Below are 20,380 nucleotides of genomic sequence, written 5' to 3'. Positions count from 1 at the left end.
CTGGTACTGTGTGTATATATATATATTTTTTGAATCGCCCACGAATTTGAAAAAATCTAGATATGATTTTTAGGCCATATCGCCCAGCCGAAGTTTGTATACATAACATTGTGGGTTTGCCTTCTGATGGACTATTCTTCATTCGCATCTATATCAAATATAATATATATTTTAACCTTTATTTAACTAGGCAAGTCAGTCAAGAACAAATTCTTATTTACAATGACGGCCTACCCCGGCCAAACCCAGACAACGCTGCGCCAATTGTGTGCCGCCCTATGCGACTCCCAATCACGGCCAGATGTGATGCAGCCTGGATTTGGACCAGGTACTGCAGTGACACCTCTAGCACTGAGATACAGTGTCTTAGACCACTGCGCCACTCGGGAGCACAAAATCCTTCACGTCATAGATACAGTAGTAAAGCCACTGGACAGACCGTGAACAAAGAACAAATAAGAGCCAGACAATGGCAAAGTGGTATCCCTAAATGCAACCGTCTGTCAGCGGTGCTGGATCATCTTCTGTGACAAAGTCACCGTTTTTTTTCACCTTTATTTAACCAGGTAGGCCAGTTAATAACAAGTTCTCATTTACAACTGCGACTTGGCCAAGATAAAGCAAAGCAGAACAACAACACAGAGTTACACATGGGATAAACAAACGTACAGTCAGTAACACAATAGAAAAATCTGTATACAGTGTGTGCAAATGAAGTAAGGAGAAACACAGATGTAATTGACTGATAATAAAGGCTGGTTAGGACCTCGGTCAAAGGAACACAATAGCTGGTATTGAAGACGGTACACTAATATCATTACTTTGTTGATATCACATTTGCTGATATCGCACCCATATCTCACCCCGGGCATGAGCGTCTCCCCGATGAGCATGCCGAAGATGTCGGTGAAGGTGACAGGCTGCCCGGCAGCCTTCTTTCTCCACAGGGCCTTGATGTAGCGCTTGATGTTCTGGGGCAGCAGCAGCCTCAGTGGGTTACTGCTCACACACCTCATCAGCTCCTGGTTGATCTCCCCAGGACCCTTACCCTTAGGGAATTCAGGGTGGGAGTACAGCGTAGACATGTACCTGGTGGGGGGAGGGGAGGGGGGAGGGGAAGAGAGAGAGAGAGAGAGCAAGAGAAAGAAACAAGGGGGACACAATCACTTTCTGTGTATAATAACGTCATTACTTGGTCAGTTTTCGTACTAGCATAGGAATGGTAGTTATAAACAGTTGAAGTATGTTGCTTTCCAATGATCTTATAAGTACAGTGGAATGAAAGCAGTGTTCCTACTAACCAGGTAGATCCAGAAAGTCCAGCCACGTAGGTAGCGCAGTCCAGAACTCCAGACTCATACAGAGCCTTCATCACTCCAGAGAAACACACCATGGCTCTGAACCCTCCCCCTGACCCCACGATGGCGATTGTAGGGACCTGTATAGACACACACGCGTACACAGGCACACATGCATGCACACACACATGTGCGGGCGTACAAATATACACACAAACATACACAAAATGACAAGGCACGTGTCAGAGATCACTACTGTCATTGTGAATCATCTTAGCTGATTTTGTCTGTATATCTCCCTTTTGAATCAGCAATAAAACTCCATTCTCTATTTGACACTTGAGATACACCGAAAAATGCATAGACGGCCTCAGTTTCTACTATGTTTATGGTCGTACCTCTCTTAATGAGGTGGGGAGGTGTTGTCCTTTCTCCATGTTGAGTAGTTTCTTGATGCCCAGCATCACCCGGTCTCTGCGTGTCTGTCTGAACAGCTTCTCCTGGTCACACAGGGCCATGCTGAACCGCAGGTCTGTGGATGAACTGGAGGAGATGAGGGAGACAAACGGATATGTCAGTAAGCTTTAGATTAAATCTCCACAAAGAGAATGACGTCAATGCTCCCGGCTAAAAATTAAAAACTAATTGAAGCACCCATTGTCAGTTATACATACCACACCTCTAACGACATCTCCAAGTACACCTTGGTTAACTGGGGAAACAAGATGTAGGAAGTTTTTGTTGAGATTGACAAGGACCGGGTTTTTAGACAGGGTTTAGTGCTGTGACACAGTGTGTATTTGATGGATGCAATGTGGACAACATCAACTGTCTTGTGCTTTCTATGCAATCTGTAAAATTGAATAAGACTGACCTACCTTGCCAATGGGGAATGGAACCACTTCTGGTTGTCCCACTTTGAGTTTAGCAATGGAGTACGAGGCCGTTCCCAGGGTCTCATCCAGGACATAGTTAGCATCCATCAATGTCAACTGAAATCGCAAATTCACAAACAATGAAATACAAAAAAAAAACATTTATCTTGATAGATGATTCCCAACATAGGGTTTCTTGAAAGCAAAAGTATAACTGAAGTTACTATCTTACTGCAAAGAAAGAATACATCATGCTTGAAGGTGTCTAGCCATAGCTTGCTGGGTTATGTAGTGTAATGTAGCTCAGTTCAAAGTGTAGTGCAATGTGTTAACCTCTAGAGTGTTTTCCTGATTGGGGTCCAGTATGAACTCAAAGGTCTCGTTCCATATGGGGTTGATGTCATTGTCAATGTGCCGCGTCCGTTTTCTTGAGTCTGGAGTGGTTGGGATGAACAACTCCACGTAGGGGTCTGGAGTGTCCACTGTTCTTAGAAATACACACACAACCACACACACAGACAGTGTGATTAAACATGAGAAAAACCATAGGCACTGAAAAAACAACATCACTTCTATGTGCATCACCTCATCTCTCAAACACACCCACAACACTGTAATGTGGACACAGTGAGTTATCTTGAACATGGAGGAACTCACAAAAGTCTCCCAGGGTAGAACCCTTGGTCACCTTCTCAGCTCGTACCACAGTCACTTTGAACTTATGGGAATACTGGTGTTCCACCTGCAGAAGCAATATAACAGAGACTTTCCAGTAAGTCATTCTGTTTCCCAGATGGGAGGCATCCAGATTGGATGCAAATGACTGGACAAAATATATCCAATAGCTCAAGCAGAACATTCATAGAATTTAACCAGCTTAAACAACAGCCTGAAGTACTAATACAGTCAGTAACACTGACGTATGTGTGTACATGTCTTCATCTATCTCTTTGATTAGCTGTGTGTGACTCACTTAGCACAGTAACAATTTGATAACAGGACATACAAAATGTCAAATGATTTGTCTGTCTATAATGTCCTGACAATGACAACATGATGATGTTTACTTACCACAATGTACTGATATGGATCTATAGAAGACATATTTCAGGAGCCAATCACGGTACTTTGAGGGAATCAGGTGTCCAGTCAACCTCTAGATTTGGAAGACCCTTCTGAATAAAATTGGATAGGAAAAACATTTTACTAACACAGGACACTGACAACATCAATGTTCAGGAGAAGAAATTAAGATCACTATTGGTCAATTGCACAAGGTCCAACCAAAATTTGACTTTTAACCCAACCCCTCCGAAAGGCACAATACATATTTTTGGAGAGGTGCGGGGGAAGAGCAGGCAATGGCATCATGGATTTGATACCAGCAACGCTAAGGTTGCAAGCTCACTTTCCGCTAGATTATTCCCATCTGACCTGGGATTTGAACTAGCAACCCTCCAGTTGCTGAGTCGCCTCGCTAACTGGTAGGCTACCTGAACATGAAATTATATTGACCTCCAGGACATGTTTCAGTTTACACCTTCAAACATTACATCATAAACATCATAAAGCTCCGCCTTATCTCAGTTCACTGGTCACAATGGCAACACCCACCCGTAGCACACGCTCCAGCAGGTGTATCTCACTGATCATCCCTAAAGCCAAAACCTCATTTGGCCGCCTTTCCTTCCAGTTCTCTGCTGCCTGCGACTGGAACGAATTGCAAAAATCTCTGAAGTTGGAGACTTTTATCTCCGTCACTAACTTTAAACATCTGCTATCTGAGCAGCTAACCGATCACTGCAGCTGTACATAGTCCATCGGTATATAGCCCACCCAATCTACCTACCTCATCCCCATATTGTTTTTTATTTTATTTACTTTTCTGCTCTTTTGCACACCAGTATCTCTACTTCCAGTATCTCTACTCATCTGATCATTTATCACTCCAATGTTAATCTGCTAAATTGTAATTATTCACTTCCTATGGCCTATTTATTGCCTACCTTCTCATGCCTTTTGCACACAATGTATATAGATAATTTTTTCCCCCTACTATGTTATTGACTTGTTTATTGTTTACTACATGTGTAACTCTGTGTTATTGTCTGTTCACACTGCTATGCTTTATCTTGGCCAGGTCGCAGTTGCAAATGAGAACTTGTTCTCAACTAACCTACCTGGTTAAATAAAGGTTAAATAAAATAAATAAATAAATAAAATTACAGGAGTGCTTTTGTACAATATGTAAGTCCTTGTCATGATACAGAAACGTTGAATCCATATTTGATTTGGGTCAACAAAAAAATAGGTTATAGCAATGCAATTAGTTTATTTGAACTGACTGATACATTTTCTACGTTCTCTCCATTATCACAGCCTGCCCAATTCTCAGTTAGATTTGGAGATATTGCAACACTGTGTTCAGCAGAAATTTGAAATATTTCAATGTCCTTTTTTAGACCCCATCCATACCCCAGCAAGCACTAAGACCATACATTTAGATGGTAGTTGGCCTACCTTACCATTCTAGCTCACTACCATGTAATTAACACACACCTTTTTTGTGCTGCTGACTACTATGATTTCAGTGGTGTAAAAAGTATTTAAGTAAAAATTGTTTAAAGTACTACTTAAGTAGTTTTTTAGGGTAAATGTACTTTAGTACTTATATTTTTGACTACTTTTACTTCACTATAGTCCTAATGAAAATATTGTACTTTTTACTCCATATATTTTCCTTGACACCAAAAAGTATTCGTTATATTTTGAATGCTTAGCAGAACTGGGAAATGGTCCAATTCCCACACTTAACAACAGAACATCCCTGGTCATCCCTACTGCCTCTGACCTGGTGGATCATTAACCACACATGCTTCGTTTGTAAATTATGTCTAAATGTTGGAGAGTGCCCTTGGCTATTTGTAAATTTAAAAAACAGATAAGTGTGCCTTCTGGTATGCTTAATATTTTAACCTATTTAACTAGGCAAGTCAGTTAATTAAGAACACATTCTTATTTACAATGACGGCTGAAGGAATTTGAAACGACTTATGCATTTCCTTTTGATACTTAAGTATATTTTAAACCAAGTACTTTTAGACTTTTACTCAAGTATAATTTTACTGGGTGACTTTCACTTTTACTTTAAGGTATCTTTAAGTATGACAATTAGCTACTTTTTCCACCACTGTATGATTGTATACATTATCTAGTCTAAACAAAAAAAGGCATACTACTGAATATTAGCCTGTAGTAAAAAATAAAAATAAATGCCCAATAGCCTGCAGTTGATTGACAATTTGTAAAAGTGTAGTGATGAGTTTTAAAGCATTTGGTCTATAGCCTACGTCGATTTAACTCTTTTAAAATTACTCTCAGTTTTCTATCGACTAGGCTACTCGCAGAAGCCTATTTTACACTAAAACACTGCCATAAACAACACTTGGGCACCACTAGCACCATATAGGACGCCGTGCATCCGCGCATATACAGGGCTAGCGCACCGGCAGAACTGATGTGGACAGGTAGCCAACCAACTACTCTCACTTTTAAAAGGTAAATATTGAAGAAGTTACGAACTTCATAATGTGTTATAAATGTAGGCTATCATAATCATCATTACTTGAGTAAAGTTCTTAATCGAAATATAAGCTCACCTTTAACGAATGTCAAGTCATGAGACAAGTTTACCGCATTCCTTCAAGTGCACTGCCAGTGTGAAACTGCCCTCGAGCACTGCTTGGATGTTGTGACTACATGGTAGAAAGCTACAGATGAGCTTTACCATTGAAATACCGCGAGATTTTGGACGTTTTCGGGTACGTTCGTAAACTAACTCTGGCTTTCTACTCTGATTTCAGAACACTCTTGTCAGAGGGTGTTCCAAAGCACCGAATAAAGGATGAATTTACCAACGCGCAACACTCGTTGAATATGAATGGTGTCATTAAACATCAGTAAAGAAGCATAATTAAATTGTTGCCAGCAGCACAGTGACAGTCACGAAACGTTCTAGATAACATGAAAACACCCAGCACAGTGACAGTCACGAAACGTTCTAGATAACATGAAAACAGCCTAACGAACTCTGCTAGGGCGAGTAAAATGGTCAGAGTGAGGTGTTCTCTCAGTCATGTCTTAACTTGGTTGCTTGGCTGCCATTGTAAGTTCAGAACACGCTGCTCCCAGAAAGCGTTTCGCTTTGGAATGCATGAATCTGCACTCTGACACACTGTAGGCAATTATGAATTCACCCGTAGACTGGTTTTGGATTTCCCCCTGACCAATATGGCTGCGATTTAGCCTCATTCTGGAATTTTGAAGAGGATTATAACATAGCCCACCCCCTCCCCTCTAGTAATTTAATATATCTAGGGTTTCCCCATTCATCTGTGATGACAGCTAGCTAATATCCTAATCATATGGACGTCACAGTGACATGTCAATTGGCTAAGGCCACTGCTATCAGGGAGCACGAGAAGCCAAATTGGTGAGAATGACTAATGCACGCACCAGTGTGGTATAGAGGTGCTTCCTTCTGTGAAGCGCTTCCTTCTGGACAGCTGAATTCACGGGTTCACTGGTGGTGACCAATGTTTTCCCTCCAATTATTTTATTTTGACAGTTTTTCCCCTCCCATGATTTTTTTTCGATGAGAATGCAAATTGGTACGAATAACTAATGCACCGGTGCTGTATGGAGGTGCTTGCTGATGTAAAGTGCTTCATTCTGGGCAGCTGTAGTCACAGTGTCGCCGGTGGTATGTGGCCATTTTTTTTTCTCTCCCATGGTTTTATTTCAAGAATAGTAGTAGCCTACACAAAAAATAACTCATCTAGATGTCACCTTGATACAAGAATGAACGGCAACACCGGTCAAGGGACAGTTTCTTCGCTCCTACTTGTCAAGCACTGTGGTCCCGCAACGGTGTGGGAAGTAGCTGGGCTAGTGTAGCCAATTTTAGGGTTCCAATCACAGTAACTACACGCTGCACGCATACAAACAACAGTACACCCATCATCAGTACTTTAATCGAAAAAAAACTGTCGATTTAATTGACTGAAAATGTACATATTTTGTGTTAAACTAACAGTGAAATGCAAGTCAAAACTCATCATGTAGCTTCAAATATTTTAGTCCAACTCTCGCGGTAGTTAAACTGTAAATATCGTCTATAGCTGTACCATACAAGTCAGTCAGTCACAACCAATGATTTATATATACTGAACAAAAATATAAACGCAGCAATTTCAACGATTTTTCTGAGTTACATTTAAGGAAATCAGTCAATTGAAATAAATAAATTAGGCCCTACTCTATGGATTTCACGACTGGGCAGGGGCACAGCCATGGGAGGGCATAAACTTGGGCGCCAGGCCCACCCACTGGGGAGCCAGGCCCAAGTAAGTTTTTCCCCACAAAAGGGCTTTGTTACAGACAGAAATACTCCTCATTTTCATCAGCTGTCTGGGTGGTTGGTCTCAGACGATCCCGCAGGTGAAGATGCCGGTTGTGGAGGTCCTGGGCTGGCGTGGTTACATGTGGTCTGCGGTTGTGAGACCGGTTGGACGCACTGCCATATTCTCTAAAACAATGTTGGAGGCGGCTTATGGTAGAGGAATTATCATTCAATTATCTAGCAACAGCTCTTGTGGACATTCTTGCTGTCAGCATGTCAATTGCACTCTCCCTCAAAACTTGAGACATCTGTGGCATTGTGTTGTGTGACAAAACTGCACATTTTTGAGTGGCCTTTTGTCTCCAGCACAAGGTGCACCTGTGTAATTATCATGCCATTTATATAGCTTCTGGATATGCTACAACGGTCAGGTGGATGGATTATCTTTGCTAAGTAGAAATGCTCACTAACAGGGATGTAAAAAAAATTGTGCCCAAAATTTGAGAGAATTAGGCTTTTTGTATTTCAGCTCATGAAACATGTGACCAACTCTGTACATGTTGCCATGTTGTATTTATATTTTTGTTCAGTATAGTTTTGACTTCCATGTTTTAATGTCACATTCACAAGTACAGTGAAATGCCTTTCTTGCAAGCTCTAACCCCAACAATACAGTAATCAATAACAATGTAATACTAAAAATAAGGTAGAACAAGAACAGACAAGATAAGAACACAGTAAAGTAAGTAAGCACACTATATACAGTGTCAGTTCCAGTACCATATTTACAATGTGCAGGGATACTGGATCGATAGAGGTAGATATGTATAGGGCTAAAGTGACTAGGCATCCGGATATATGATAAACATAGTAGCAGCGTATATGATGATTGTATGTGAGTGGGTGTATGTAGAGTCAGTATAAATGTATGTGCATATTATGTGTGTGTGAGCAAATGATGGAGTGAGTGTTTGTTTGTGTGTTGGGGTATTAGTGTGCGTAGTGTGTGGGGTCCTGTGAGTGTGTATAGAAACAGTGCAAAAATAAGAATAAAATACTTGAGTCCTTAGCGATTTTTCAGGCCTTTCTTTCACATCGCCTGATATAGAGGTCCTGGATGGCAGGGAGCTCGGCCCAAGTGATGTACTGCAGTGGAGGCTGCTGAGGGGAGGACGGCTCTAAATAATGTCTGGAATTGAGTCATTGGAAGGGTATCAACCGCACGGGAACCATGTCTTTGATGTGTTTGATACAATTCCATTGACTCCAGTCCAGCCATTATTATGAGCCGTCCTCCCCTCAGCAGCCTCCACTGATGTACTGGGCTGCGATCAAAGGTGGTGCTATTGCCATACGAAGCATTGATGCAGCCAGTCAAGATGCTCTCAATGGTACAACTGTATAATGTTTTGAGGATTTTAGGGCCCATGCCAAACATTTAGGCTCCTGAGGGGGAAGAGGCACTGTCTTGTGTCTGGACCATTTTAAGTTCTTAGTGATTTGGACACAAAGGAACTCTCGACCTGCTCCACCCTGTAGTCCACGGTTAGGTCCTTGGTCTTACACTAGATGATTCATAGGGGGTGCTGTGTTGAAGCTTCCATCTTGGCACTCCCTCACCATTGTAAAAAAAGAAGAAGAAAGTTATAGAAATGCATATATTAATGTCCACATTAGTTTTTGCCACATTTATTATATTACAGACGCCTTAATGCATACTTTTACATTAAATGTGAGCTAAACATAAAATATGTATACTTCTTGCGCTTCGTAGAGCAGTGCAGAGCTGTTCAGCACAGCTGTTGTGAAGGAAGTTGTCAAGGAAGTGAGTTTGTGTTTATACAGGACCTCCTGCCCCCACCTACCATCAATCAATCATGTCAATGCAGGGCTATATGGAGTCCTCCACATTGTTACAACATTTGTGAGGTGCATGGCGATGCGGTAAGGAGCTCAATTTGGCCTCTGCATGCCTCCAGAGGCTCAGAAATTGCGTCACACCCTCCATACAGAGCCTCCGACAACATTTTTGGATCAAGCATAAATTCGCTTTAGCACAGTGTGTTCTCTGAAAAAACGAGCTCAGACCACTGAGGTATTATGAACAGCTCAGACTGGGAAAAATTGTGATGTCGGAGAAGTCAGAGCTCTGATTCAGCGTTCAGGTGCTACTCGGAACTAGGAAACTCTGAATTTTCTGATTAGCTAACTGGTTGAATGGGGCACATGCAATGGTGTAGTGGATGGTATACTCCGTATACCCACTTATTTTTCAGTGGGCATTGCGTATACTCACTTCTTAATCCCCACTGATAGGTATCAAAGTAGTGTAGTGGAGGTATAAGCCATGTCAATTAATAGGGCTGATCGGAATGTTTAGCTTTACATTTTGATAAACTATTCACATTTTAGGCACAGCAAGGTACACGGTAGTAGGCCTACACGTGAATGTTTCAAAATACAATTAGCGGGAAAACACTATTCTAAAATGCGCACCGCACATGCAAGCGGTTTCATAGACAGAGATCATCATTGACGACCTGAAATGATCCACCCACACAGACAGTGTGGTGAAGAAGGCGCAAGAGCGCCTCTTCAACCTCAGGAGGCTGAAGAAATTTGGCTTGGCCCTTAAAACCCTACAACTTTTACAGATGCACAATTGAGAGCATTCTGTCTGGCTGTATCACCTCACCGCCTGGTACGGCAACCGCACCCTCTGCAACCCAGGGCTCTTCAGAGGGTGGTGCGGTCTGCCCAACGTATCACCGGGTCGGAAAACTACCCACTTGTCCAGGCACCACTGCACCACTGGGCACATGTATAACTATAACCAGTTAGCAAGTGGAACATTTCAGTTTCCTTGTTTCAACTAGCATGTGAATGCGGCATGTTGCCCAAGTTTTAGCCTAATTCCGAGTTGGATGACTGTTCAAAACAATTTTTCCCAGTCTGAGCAGAGCTCCTTTGTTTCAGAGTTCCCAGTTGTCTTAAACGCACTGAAGTCGTAGGTCAGAGATTTCCTTGTTCCAAGTTGTCTTGAGCGTACCATTTGTTTGAGGGAGTTCACTCACTGATCTAAGGTCATTATTAGATGACACTCTTTTCACATAATTTCGCCTGGTGGGCAGTGCTATACTTCACCGTGGGCTTAGATTTCAGTGTGCAAACGGGGGCACAATGTCGAGAACAAGCCGAGCACTTGCTCAAGGCCGGATTGTGGAATCTATTCAACATACCACTAAGCCATATGTAGCCTGGCGAAAGTAAACCCAGCACAGGACACAAACTAATTAGTTTTTTTTTATTCTGTCAAAGCTTAAATTTAAAATAGGATAATGTAGAAGGGAAATCCCCATAAAGTAAAGTCTAAATCACAATCAAGTGAAATAAATATGTTAGTAAAGTGCATAATAACAATCTATGTACAATAAGTACAAAGTGAAATACATAAATGGTAGTGGCTCTGCTCTCTATAGAAAAACACAAGAAAATACAGAGACCACAATGTTCCCAGTTAGAATGGACTTTCTAACATTTCTGGGTACAAGATGTCCATAAACAAAATGACATTGTGCATGAAAAACAAAAATGTATGTTGTCATAAAACAATCGGAATACTTACAAACACACTGTCCACATGATACCCTAACCCCACATGGAACAGTAGATCCTCATCTGACCCATACTGCACTGGGAGAAATGTCATATCAACAGATAAGTTACAATTCAAAAACAAAATACAACACACTGAAGCTTTACAGGAAACAGAATGTAATTCTGATAATTACTCACGCTTCAAATAATGTTATCAACTCCACAACATGGTTCTGAGAGCACTGGTATTCAGCTGGCAAGAAGCTAACATCCTCGTGTCAATCTGAGAGTATCAACATGCTAACATGTCCATCTGGCATAAATATTACAAAACAAACTCTTATACATTGCAGATTATGCTAAATAAATTATATTCCGGTACAAGAGTAAGATAAAAAGCATTATTTACCCACCTAAAGTAACGACAGCTCTCCAGTCAGTGTAATTGCTTGCTCTCACTCTCACACACTGCACATACGCAATCCCAATACCGCTTCCACACCTCATTTATGAATCTCTTAAAGTGCCATCTAGCGGATATATCTAGCGGATATAAATGAACACAGCTATGTGCTTTTACACACCTAGCTACACATTGGAAAGCCTAACTACAGTAATGGATGTTACTGTTTTATCAGGGAGCCACAAAGACGAAGTAAATAAATGTCATTGTTTAATTCACTTTGTTTGAAATTTCATGCAGCCACATAATAGAAAGGAACTAAAAAAATTATATTTTATTTGAATATTGCATTGATTAAAGTATAATTCACACAAAGTAATGAGACTGCACTCTAAAAATGCTGGGTTATAAACAATCCAGCGCTAGGTAAATAGGGGACAAAACACACTTTGGGTTATTTTGACCCTGCCAGTTGGGTCACGTCTTTGGGTTGAGGTGTTGCTTAGTAGCGGTGCGGCTTTCAGTTCTTTTTAGCCACCCGTGAGAGTAAATGTCATTCCGGTTCATCTGTTCTGTTGTAATTGTCATCACATATTAAGGTTGAGCAAAGACACTTATGTGGCTTAAACAAGAGTGCAAGTTCCTCAAGTGCCTATGCATATCCCAATGTTAGGACAGTTACCACTTTGTTATAATATTTAAATAATCATGTTATTACATTTATATTATTAAAATATGTAACATGCAAAAATATTGAAGTCAAATTGAAAATGTGCTGTCTACAAACTTAACATGGAATGACATTTACCTTCACGGGTGGGCAAAAATAACAATATGAAAGCCATGCCCCCAATAGGCCATGTCTCCTCACAAAAGCTAAAAAAAAGTGTCAGTGCTCACCATGCAGATAACAATACAACAGAACAAATGAACCAGAATGACATTTATTCTCAGGGATGGCCAAAAATAACTATTTGAAGGCCAGGCCCCTACTATACAATGCCTCAAGTATTCTGATCTGACCCGTTGGATCATAGCTCAATAACCCAGTATCAGTAACCCAACTGAGTGACCCAACTGGCTGGGTCAAAATAACCCAACGTGTTTTGTCCAATATTTACCCAAATTGTGTTGTTTTTAACTCAGCATTTTTTTGAGTGTTGCTGTGTAAGTATGCCTCTATAGGTCCCGAAACAAATAAATAAGACCAAGGACATCTAAAGTCCATCAGATTAACAGTTTTTAAAGAAGCCAGCAACGCCGATACCAAACAATGTTTAAAAAAAAATAATCATCACATTGGGGGGGAGAGAGAGAGGGAGAGAAGCTCACACACGTACAGCTTGCAGCAAGTCCTACTACAGGTAGGTCTACAACTCAATTTATCATTGCATTTATCATTGATCTTACTAAACTGAAGTATTGGTTTGCATTTTTTTAAAGTTCACATCACCGTCACTGAATAGGGAGGGGGGAAAGGGTAAACTCAGTTAATAGGATCTTCTTAATCTAAACGCAAATAATTCAGTGATTAACAGTATAAAGGTATTATTGCATGTTGACTAACCAATCGCGGTGAAATGCAATCTTGTTGATTAGTTTCATATATTTCATTCAAGTAAGCATAGTAGATTGTCTTGATAGTACTCGCTGAAAGGATTCTCTCTAATCAGAATCCAACGCATGGACTAGTTGTCTACATCTACTGATGATATTCATTCCAAGGAGACCTGGTACTGTAGTCTGTGACTGCGGAGGATCTTTGACTACCAGGAACCCACACCCGGGTAAAGTTATCCCCATGGTCTCTACGTCTAACCCAAGGTAGCCTAGGTAAGGAATGTCCAACCCGTTAGCTGCTGTTATCTTAAGCCATCCTGCTGTAGAAAGCATGTCTTCCTCTTCCCCTAATAAGTGTTCTCTGAAGAATGACTCATGGATAGTGCTGACTTGGCTCCCGGTATCCAGCAAACAGTTTACGGCAACCCCCCCACCCAAATCTTGAGATCTACAACTGGACATTTGCCCACTGCGTGCTCAAGAAAACTGTCGGGTAAGCCTACAGATTTCCCCCGAATTGCCTGGCTCTTGGCAACCGAGGATGCTAGATTTCCTGCACACTAGCAGCTTGTGTGGTATTGGACTCGTTTACTGACATGCTCTTCTTTGTGCACTGCTTGACAATGTTCCCCACCACCTTTACACTTGAAGGCAAATGGACTGACCAGCATCAAGATTGGCTTGATAGCGACAATCATGTTGTAGGTCGGCTAGCAAGCAAAACTTGACGTTACACATCGTTCACTTTTGGGAAAACTGGTTCAGCCACTTAGAAGATACCAATTGGTAACTTGGTAGATACCAATCATTAGTTCAAATAAAGCATAATTATGTACTAATATGAAAGTGCAATTGTAAACTATAATGTATAAACCCACCATAGCGATGTCGTTGAAAAAGTTATGAATGAGGTCCAAGGCGGAGGGTTCTCGGTTGAATGTGCCATAGAGATCCTATTAAATTATTATAATTCCTAATTCTATGGTCCTTGAACATTGAAACCCACGTTCACCATGACGTATAGCACTACTCATCGGGCAAAATGGCGTGAAAAGAGTGTGTCCCCATTGGGCACGTTTGAGTGGTAAGGGGAAAGCAACCGACTGCATGTGCGATAGCTGAAAGTCGGACATTAATGTGGTTTTCCAACAGCAAGGCTCAGGTCAACATGGCAGTGTTGCCATTCTTCGTAATGTTGAAACAAGATGGCCCCAACAGATATGGTCACCCTGTTCATAGCTAACTTAGCAGTATTTTGTTTTGCGTAGTGTTATTATTATTTGCTCAGAAAGATTTTTGCATTATTACCTACAGGCGAAAATAACTTTTATCAGTGGTCACTCGACCAGAAATTAGACTTTCGTGAATTGGTTCCTTTGTTTGTAGTCCTCGAGGCAATTCCACTCGTCCTAGGGGCTGCTCCAAGATGCCATCGAGAAGAGGAATACAAAGTGGGCTTTTAGTCCAACTTCCGAGTATATTACTCGCTAATGTTCAGTGCCTGGACAATTACGTAGACAAGCTCAGGGTGAGGATCTCCTTCCAGTGAGACATCAGGAACTGTAACATACTCTGTTTCACGGAATCATGGCTCTTTCCAGATATACTATCCTTGTCCATACAGCCAGCGGGGTTCTCCATACATAAAAATAACTCTCCAGGAAAAAGAAAGGTGGAGGTGTAGGGTTTATGATTAACTACTTGTGGTGTGATTGTGGTAACGTACAGGAACTCAAGTCCTTTTGTTCTCCCGATCTGGAATAGCTCACCATCAAATACAGACCACATTACCTCCCGAGAGAATTCTCTTCGGTCATCGTCACGGCCGTGTATAATCCCCCTCAAGCCGACATCGCAATGGCTCTCAAGGAACTACACTGGATTTTGTGCAAACTGTAAACCGCATATCCTGAGGCCACATTTATTGTAGCTGGGGACTTTAATAAAACAAATCTGAGAAAAACATTACCAAAGTTTTATCAACACATCTCCTGCGCCACTCGCTCATCGAGAACTCTTGACCGTTGCTACTCCCCCTTTCGGTTCGGCTAAAAGGCCCTCCCCCACCCTCCCTTTGGCAAATCAGATCACGCCTCCATTCTGCTCCTCACCTCCTATAGGCACAAGCTTAAACAGAATGTACCAATGGTAAGGACCATTAAACGTTGGGTTAACCAATCTGAATCTATGCTTTAAGACTGTTTCGATTAAGCGGACTGGGATACAGTGCATTCAGAAAGTATTCAGACCCCTTGACATTTTTCACATTTTGTTACTTTACATCCTTATTCTGAAAAGTATTTAAATAAATACAAATTATGATCTACACACAATACCCCATAATAGCAAAGCAAAAACAGGTTTGTAGAAATGTTAGCTAATTTATAAAAAATAAAATAAACTTAAATACTTTAGTTACATAAGTATTCAGACCCTTTTATGAGACTCAGATGACTTCATCGCACTGCACACTCCCCTATCCCATCTGGACAAGAGGAATACCTATGTAAGAATACTGTTCAGCTCAGCCTTTAACACCATAGTGCTCTCCAAGCTCATCACTAAGCTCGGGCCCAGGGTCTGAACCCTGCCCACTGAGCGTGACAAGGCTCTCAGAATAGGTTATGTTACACACACACTAGGCTCTCAGAATATGTCTTACTTGCTGAAGTCCCGTCATCCCTGCCTGTACCTAATTTTGTTGAAAAACAAGTGAACAATTAATAAAGATCATACACAAACAATAGGCTCCTAGAATAGGTTACATGTCTAAAGAATGGGGAGAAGGGAACATAAAGTAAAAATGATGATGCATCTACAAATTCATTTTTTTACACAATATTGTATCATATTTGATGAGTTACTGACCTGTCTGTAAGGCTCAATCTGCTGTAGTCTCCATAACCGTATCACACTGGCACAGGATGTCCATGCCCAGCATGGCCTGAGGGATGCACTCCTGTTGGACTGAAAAACAAAGAGACATTTGGTCAGTGGTAGGTCTTTTTCAATGCTGTATCACCATCTATATCTGGACAGAAAACACATTGTTTATCATACTCAACACCCAATCCTCATGCCTCCTTGTTTGTTATTGTTTCCCAATCAACAGTCTGGATCTTCCTCTTCTGTCATGGTGGATGAGCTACCTTTTCCGGTAAATACAGGGCCATTTCTCTTTCCCACCAGAAAATGGCAGCTACAGACCATAGTGTTGTCACTTAGTTTCTGGTCTGCCCATCTGAAAGACACTTTTTTAATACTTTTACTAGCTAGCTAAGTTGATTACTAATATGGTAACATCTATATTAAAATGCCATAACCCACAGACGTGACTATATTAACGGTAAAATAGACTGGGCTTTGGTCTATCTGCACATCTAAAATCCTACTAAGTGGATGGGACATTTCTGCTGGGATGGAGGAATTATCTGGAATGCTCAACTAGATAATCAGGACAGTCTATGGTAACATTTGCCCCGAAGAGATATAGTATTGCGATGAGCTATATGACTATACTTCTGATTCTAATTCTCAAGAGGAAAGTTAAAACCCTCAGCTGTAAGGTCACTGAGGAGGCCCAACAGTGACAGGGGGATCGTCTGAAAGGGAATGACATGCAAGGATGTAATATAAGCATTTATTGGCACTGGCTAGCAGACCACAATTTCTACATTCAGGTCTTAAATCTGTGGCATGCGATGTTTGTAAAGGCAAAATTTCACTAATGTGTCAGGCACATTGTCTACTAGCCCAGTCTGAAAAGTACTAGCCTCGGGCTAGCTTAATTTTCATCCCTGCTGACACTTCTAACTGACTTCACAGGTCATTTGATTAGTCATGTACAACAGATGCACTCATGGAACAAAACTGTTTAAAAAAATCAAAAATCAAACTTTATATTTCACATGCGCCAAATATAAGTGTAGACCTTACAGTGAAATGCTTACTTACAAGCCCTTAACCAACAGTGCAGGTCAAGAAGAGTTAAGAAAATATTTACCAAATAAACTCAAGTTTAAAAAAATAACACAATAGCATAACAATAACGAGACTACATACCTGGGGTACCGGTACCGCAGTCAGTGTGCGGGGGTACAGGTTAGAGGTAATTTGTACATGTAGGTAAGGGTGAAGTGACTATGCATAGATAATAAACAGCGAGTAACAGCAGTTTACAGAACAAATGGGGGAGGGTCAATGTAATTGTCCGGTGGCCATTTGATGAATTGTTCAGCAGTCTTATGGCTTGGGTGTAGGAGCTGTTAAGGAGCCTTCTGGTCCTAGACTTGGCGCTCCGGTACCGCTTGCTGTGCAGTAGCAGAGAAAACAATCTATGACTTGGGTGACTGGAGTCTCTGACAATTTTATAGACTTTCCTCTGACACCACCTATTATATATGTCCTGGATTGCAGTATGCTTGGGCCCAGTGATGTACTGGGCCGTGCACACTACCCTCTGTACCGCCTTACGGTCAGATGCCGAGCAGTTGCCATACCAGGCGGTGATGCAACCGGTCAGGATGCTCTCAATTGGTGCAGCTGTAGAACTTTTTGAGGATCTGGGGACCCATGCCAAATATTTTCAGTCTCCTGAGGGGGAAAAGGTTTTGTCGTGCCCTCTTCACGACTGTCTTGGTGTGTTTGGGCCAAAATAGATCATTGGTGATGTGGACACCAAGGCACTTGAAACTCTCGACCCGCTCCACTACAGCCCCGTTGATGTTAATGGGATACTATTTGGCCAGCCTTTTCCTGTAGTCCACGATCAGCTCCTTTGTTTTGCCCCATTGAGGGAGAGGCTGTTGTCCTGGCACCACACTGCCAGTTCTCTGACCTCCTCCCTATAGGCAGTCTCATTGTTGCCCGTTGACCAGGCCTACCACTGTTGTGTCGTCGGCAAACTTAATGATGGTGTTGGAGTTGTGTTTGGCCACGCAGTCATGGGTGAACAGACACTAAGTACACACCCGAGGGGCCCCCGTGTTGAGGATCAGCATGGCAGACGCGTTGTTGCCTACCCTTACCACTTGGGGGTGGCCCGTCAGGAAGTCCAGGATCCAGTTGCAGAGGGAGGTATTTAGTCCCAGGGTCCTTACTTGATGAGCTTTGTGGGCACTATGGTGTTGAACGCTGAGCTGTAGTCAATGAACAGCATTCTCAAATAGGTGTTCCTTTTGTCCAGGTGGGAAAGTGCCGTGTGGAGTGCGATTGATATTGCGTCATCTGTGGATCTGTTGGTGCAGTATGCGATTGGAGTGGGTCTAGTGTATCCGGGAGGATGCTGTTGATGTGAGCCATGATCAGCCTTTCAAAGCACTTCATGGCTACAGACGTGAGTGCTACAGGGCGGTAATCATTTAGACAGGTTACCTTCGCTTCCTTGGGCACAGGGACTATGGTGATCTGCTTGAAACATGTAGGTATTACAGACTCAGTCAGGGAGATGTTGAAAATATCAGTGAGGACACTTGCCAGTTGGTCCTCGCATGCTTTGAGTACACGTCCTGGTAATACATCTGGCCACGCGGCTTTGTGAATGTTGACCTGTTTGAAGGTCTTGCTCACATTGGCTACCGAGAGCGTTATCACACAGTCATCCAGAACAGCTGGTGCTCTCATGCATGCTTTAGTGTTGCTTGCCTCGAAGCGAGCGTAAAAAAGCATTTAGCTCGTCTGGTAGGCTTGCGTCACTGGGCAGCTTGCGTCTGGGTTTCCCTTTGTAGTCCGTAATAGTTTTCAAGCCCTGCCACATCCGATGAGGGTCAGAGCCGGTGTAGTAGGATTTAATCTTAATCCTGTATTTTACGTTTTGCTTGTTTGATGGTTCGTCTGGCATAGCGGGATTTCTTATAAGCGTCCGGATTAGTATCCCACCCCTTGAAAGTGGCAGCTCTAGCCTTTAGCCTGATGTGGATGTTGCCTGTAATCCATGGCTTCTGGTTGGGATATTACGTACTGTCACTGTGGGGACGACGTCGTCGATGCACTTATTGAAATAGCCGATGACGGAGGTGGTATACTCCTCAATGCCATTGGATGAATCCCGGAACATATTCCAGTCTGTGCTAGCAAAACCGTCCTGTAGCGTAGCATCCGCATCATCTAACCACTTCAGGAGGATAGAAATATGGTCAGATTTGCTAAATGGAGGAAGGGGGAGAGCTTTGTATGCTGCCCTACCAAGCAAAAAGGCAGTAACTTCTCATTTGGTTGAAAATTAGTTCGTCATTTTTGCTACATTAAATACATTCTTTATCTTGTGGACAAGTATCCTGCCTCTATTGTATTGTGTTTTGGAAAAATGGAGGTCATCTTAGCAGTAACTGCAATAAGCTACTGTGAAGTAATGGTAAATAAAAGCAGTTCCACGCTATGAGCAGTTACTGCATTTTTACTTGGTAGGGCAGTATGCATCTCTATGTGTGGAATAAAGGTGGTCTAGAGTTTTTTTCCCTCTGGTTGCACATGTGACATGCTGGTAAAAATTTGGTAAAACTGATTTAAGTTTCCTTGCATTAAAGTCCCGGCCTCTAGGAGCATCGCTTCTGGGTGAGCATTTTCTTGTTTGCTTATGGCGTAATACAGCTCATTCAATTCTGTCTTAGTGCCAGCCTCCGTCTGTGGTGGTATGTAAACAGCTACGAAAAATACAGATGAAAACTCTATAGGTAGATGGTGTGGTCTAATAAACAAACAAAAAAGCACAATCAATATATTTGAGAGATATAAGCTTTTTGTGAGTATGGAACATTTTTGGTAACTTTTATTTCAGCTCATGAAACATGGGACCAACACTTTACATGTTGCATTCATATTTTTGTTCAATATAGATCAGGGTTTTCCAAACTCGGTCCTGCCCCCCTACACAGCGGATTCAACTAATCAAAGATTGAGGATGAGTTTGTTATTTGAATCAGTTGTGTACTGCTTGGGCAAAAACCAAAACGTGCACCCAAGAGGGGCCCCAGTACCGAGTTTGGGAAACCCTGATCTATATTGAACAAAAATATGAACGCAACATGAAAAGTGTTGGTCCCATGTTTCATGAGCTGAAATAAAAGTTACCAAAAATGTTCCATACTCACAAAAAGCTTATATCTCTCAAATACTGTGCCCAAATTTGTTTACATCCCTGTTATTGAGCATGTATCATTTACCAAGATAATCCATCCACTTGACAGGTGTGGCATATCAAGAATCTGATTAAACAGAAAGGTGCACCTTGTGCTGGGGACAATTAAAA

General features: G+C 41.8%; 1 protein-coding gene and 1 long non-coding RNA gene across 9 annotated transcripts in view; both read right to left on the bottom strand.

Annotated features, from left to right (window-relative positions):
• Window positions 1–6,384, bottom strand: part of LOC110508865 (cytosolic phospholipase A2) — a 31,106-nt gene extending 24,722 nt beyond the window's left edge. Inside the window, exons 1-9 of one of the 3 annotated variants that reach the window (XM_021589734.3) lie at window positions 5,833–6,384; window positions 3,245–3,348; window positions 2,831–2,915; window positions 2,507–2,660; window positions 2,177–2,290; window positions 1,973–2,010; window positions 1,697–1,841; window positions 1,302–1,438; window positions 864–1,089 (exon numbers count right to left, since the gene is read on the bottom strand). In XM_021589734.3, the coding sequence (XP_021445409.1) occupies window positions 864–1,089; window positions 1,302–1,438; window positions 1,697–1,841; window positions 1,973–2,010; window positions 2,177–2,281 (651 nt within the window). In that variant the 5' untranslated portion in view covers window positions 2,282–2,290; window positions 2,507–2,660; window positions 2,831–2,915; window positions 3,245–3,348; window positions 5,833–6,384. The remainder of the gene's footprint in view (window positions 1–863; window positions 1,090–1,301; window positions 1,439–1,696; window positions 1,842–1,972; window positions 2,011–2,176; window positions 2,291–2,506; window positions 2,661–2,830; window positions 2,916–3,244; window positions 3,349–5,832) is intronic. The other 2 variants (XM_021589733.3, XM_036966711.2) reach the window with 2 other exon arrangements.
• Window positions 6,385–7,186: 802 nt separating this feature from the next.
• Window positions 7,187–11,696, bottom strand: LOC110508864 (uncharacterized). Of its 6 annotated transcripts, none has more exons than XR_016493040.1 (4): window positions 11,585–11,667; window positions 11,370–11,484; window positions 11,200–11,262; window positions 8,919–9,189 (listed from the first exon to the last, which is right to left on the bottom strand). It is a non-coding gene; the product is annotated as an uncharacterized LOC110508864 (long non-coding RNA). The 6 variants fall into 6 exon arrangements; XR_016493041.1 differs by having other exon boundaries at window positions 9,052–9,189; window positions 11,200–11,267; XR_016493043.1 differs by having other exon boundaries at window positions 9,052–9,189; window positions 11,370–11,454; window positions 11,585–11,651.
• Between the last annotated feature and the right edge of the window lie 8,684 nt (window positions 11,697–20,380).

This window comes from Oncorhynchus mykiss, chromosome 28 (genome assembly GCF_057628025.1).
Source record: "Oncorhynchus mykiss isolate SJ-2025 chromosome 28, ASM5762802v1, whole genome shotgun sequence".
Taxonomy (NCBI): domain Eukaryota; kingdom Metazoa; phylum Chordata; class Actinopteri; order Salmoniformes; family Salmonidae; genus Oncorhynchus; species Oncorhynchus mykiss.
The sequence above is the reverse complement of the archived record's forward strand: the minus strand, read 5'-3'. Positions and strand labels throughout refer to the sequence as shown.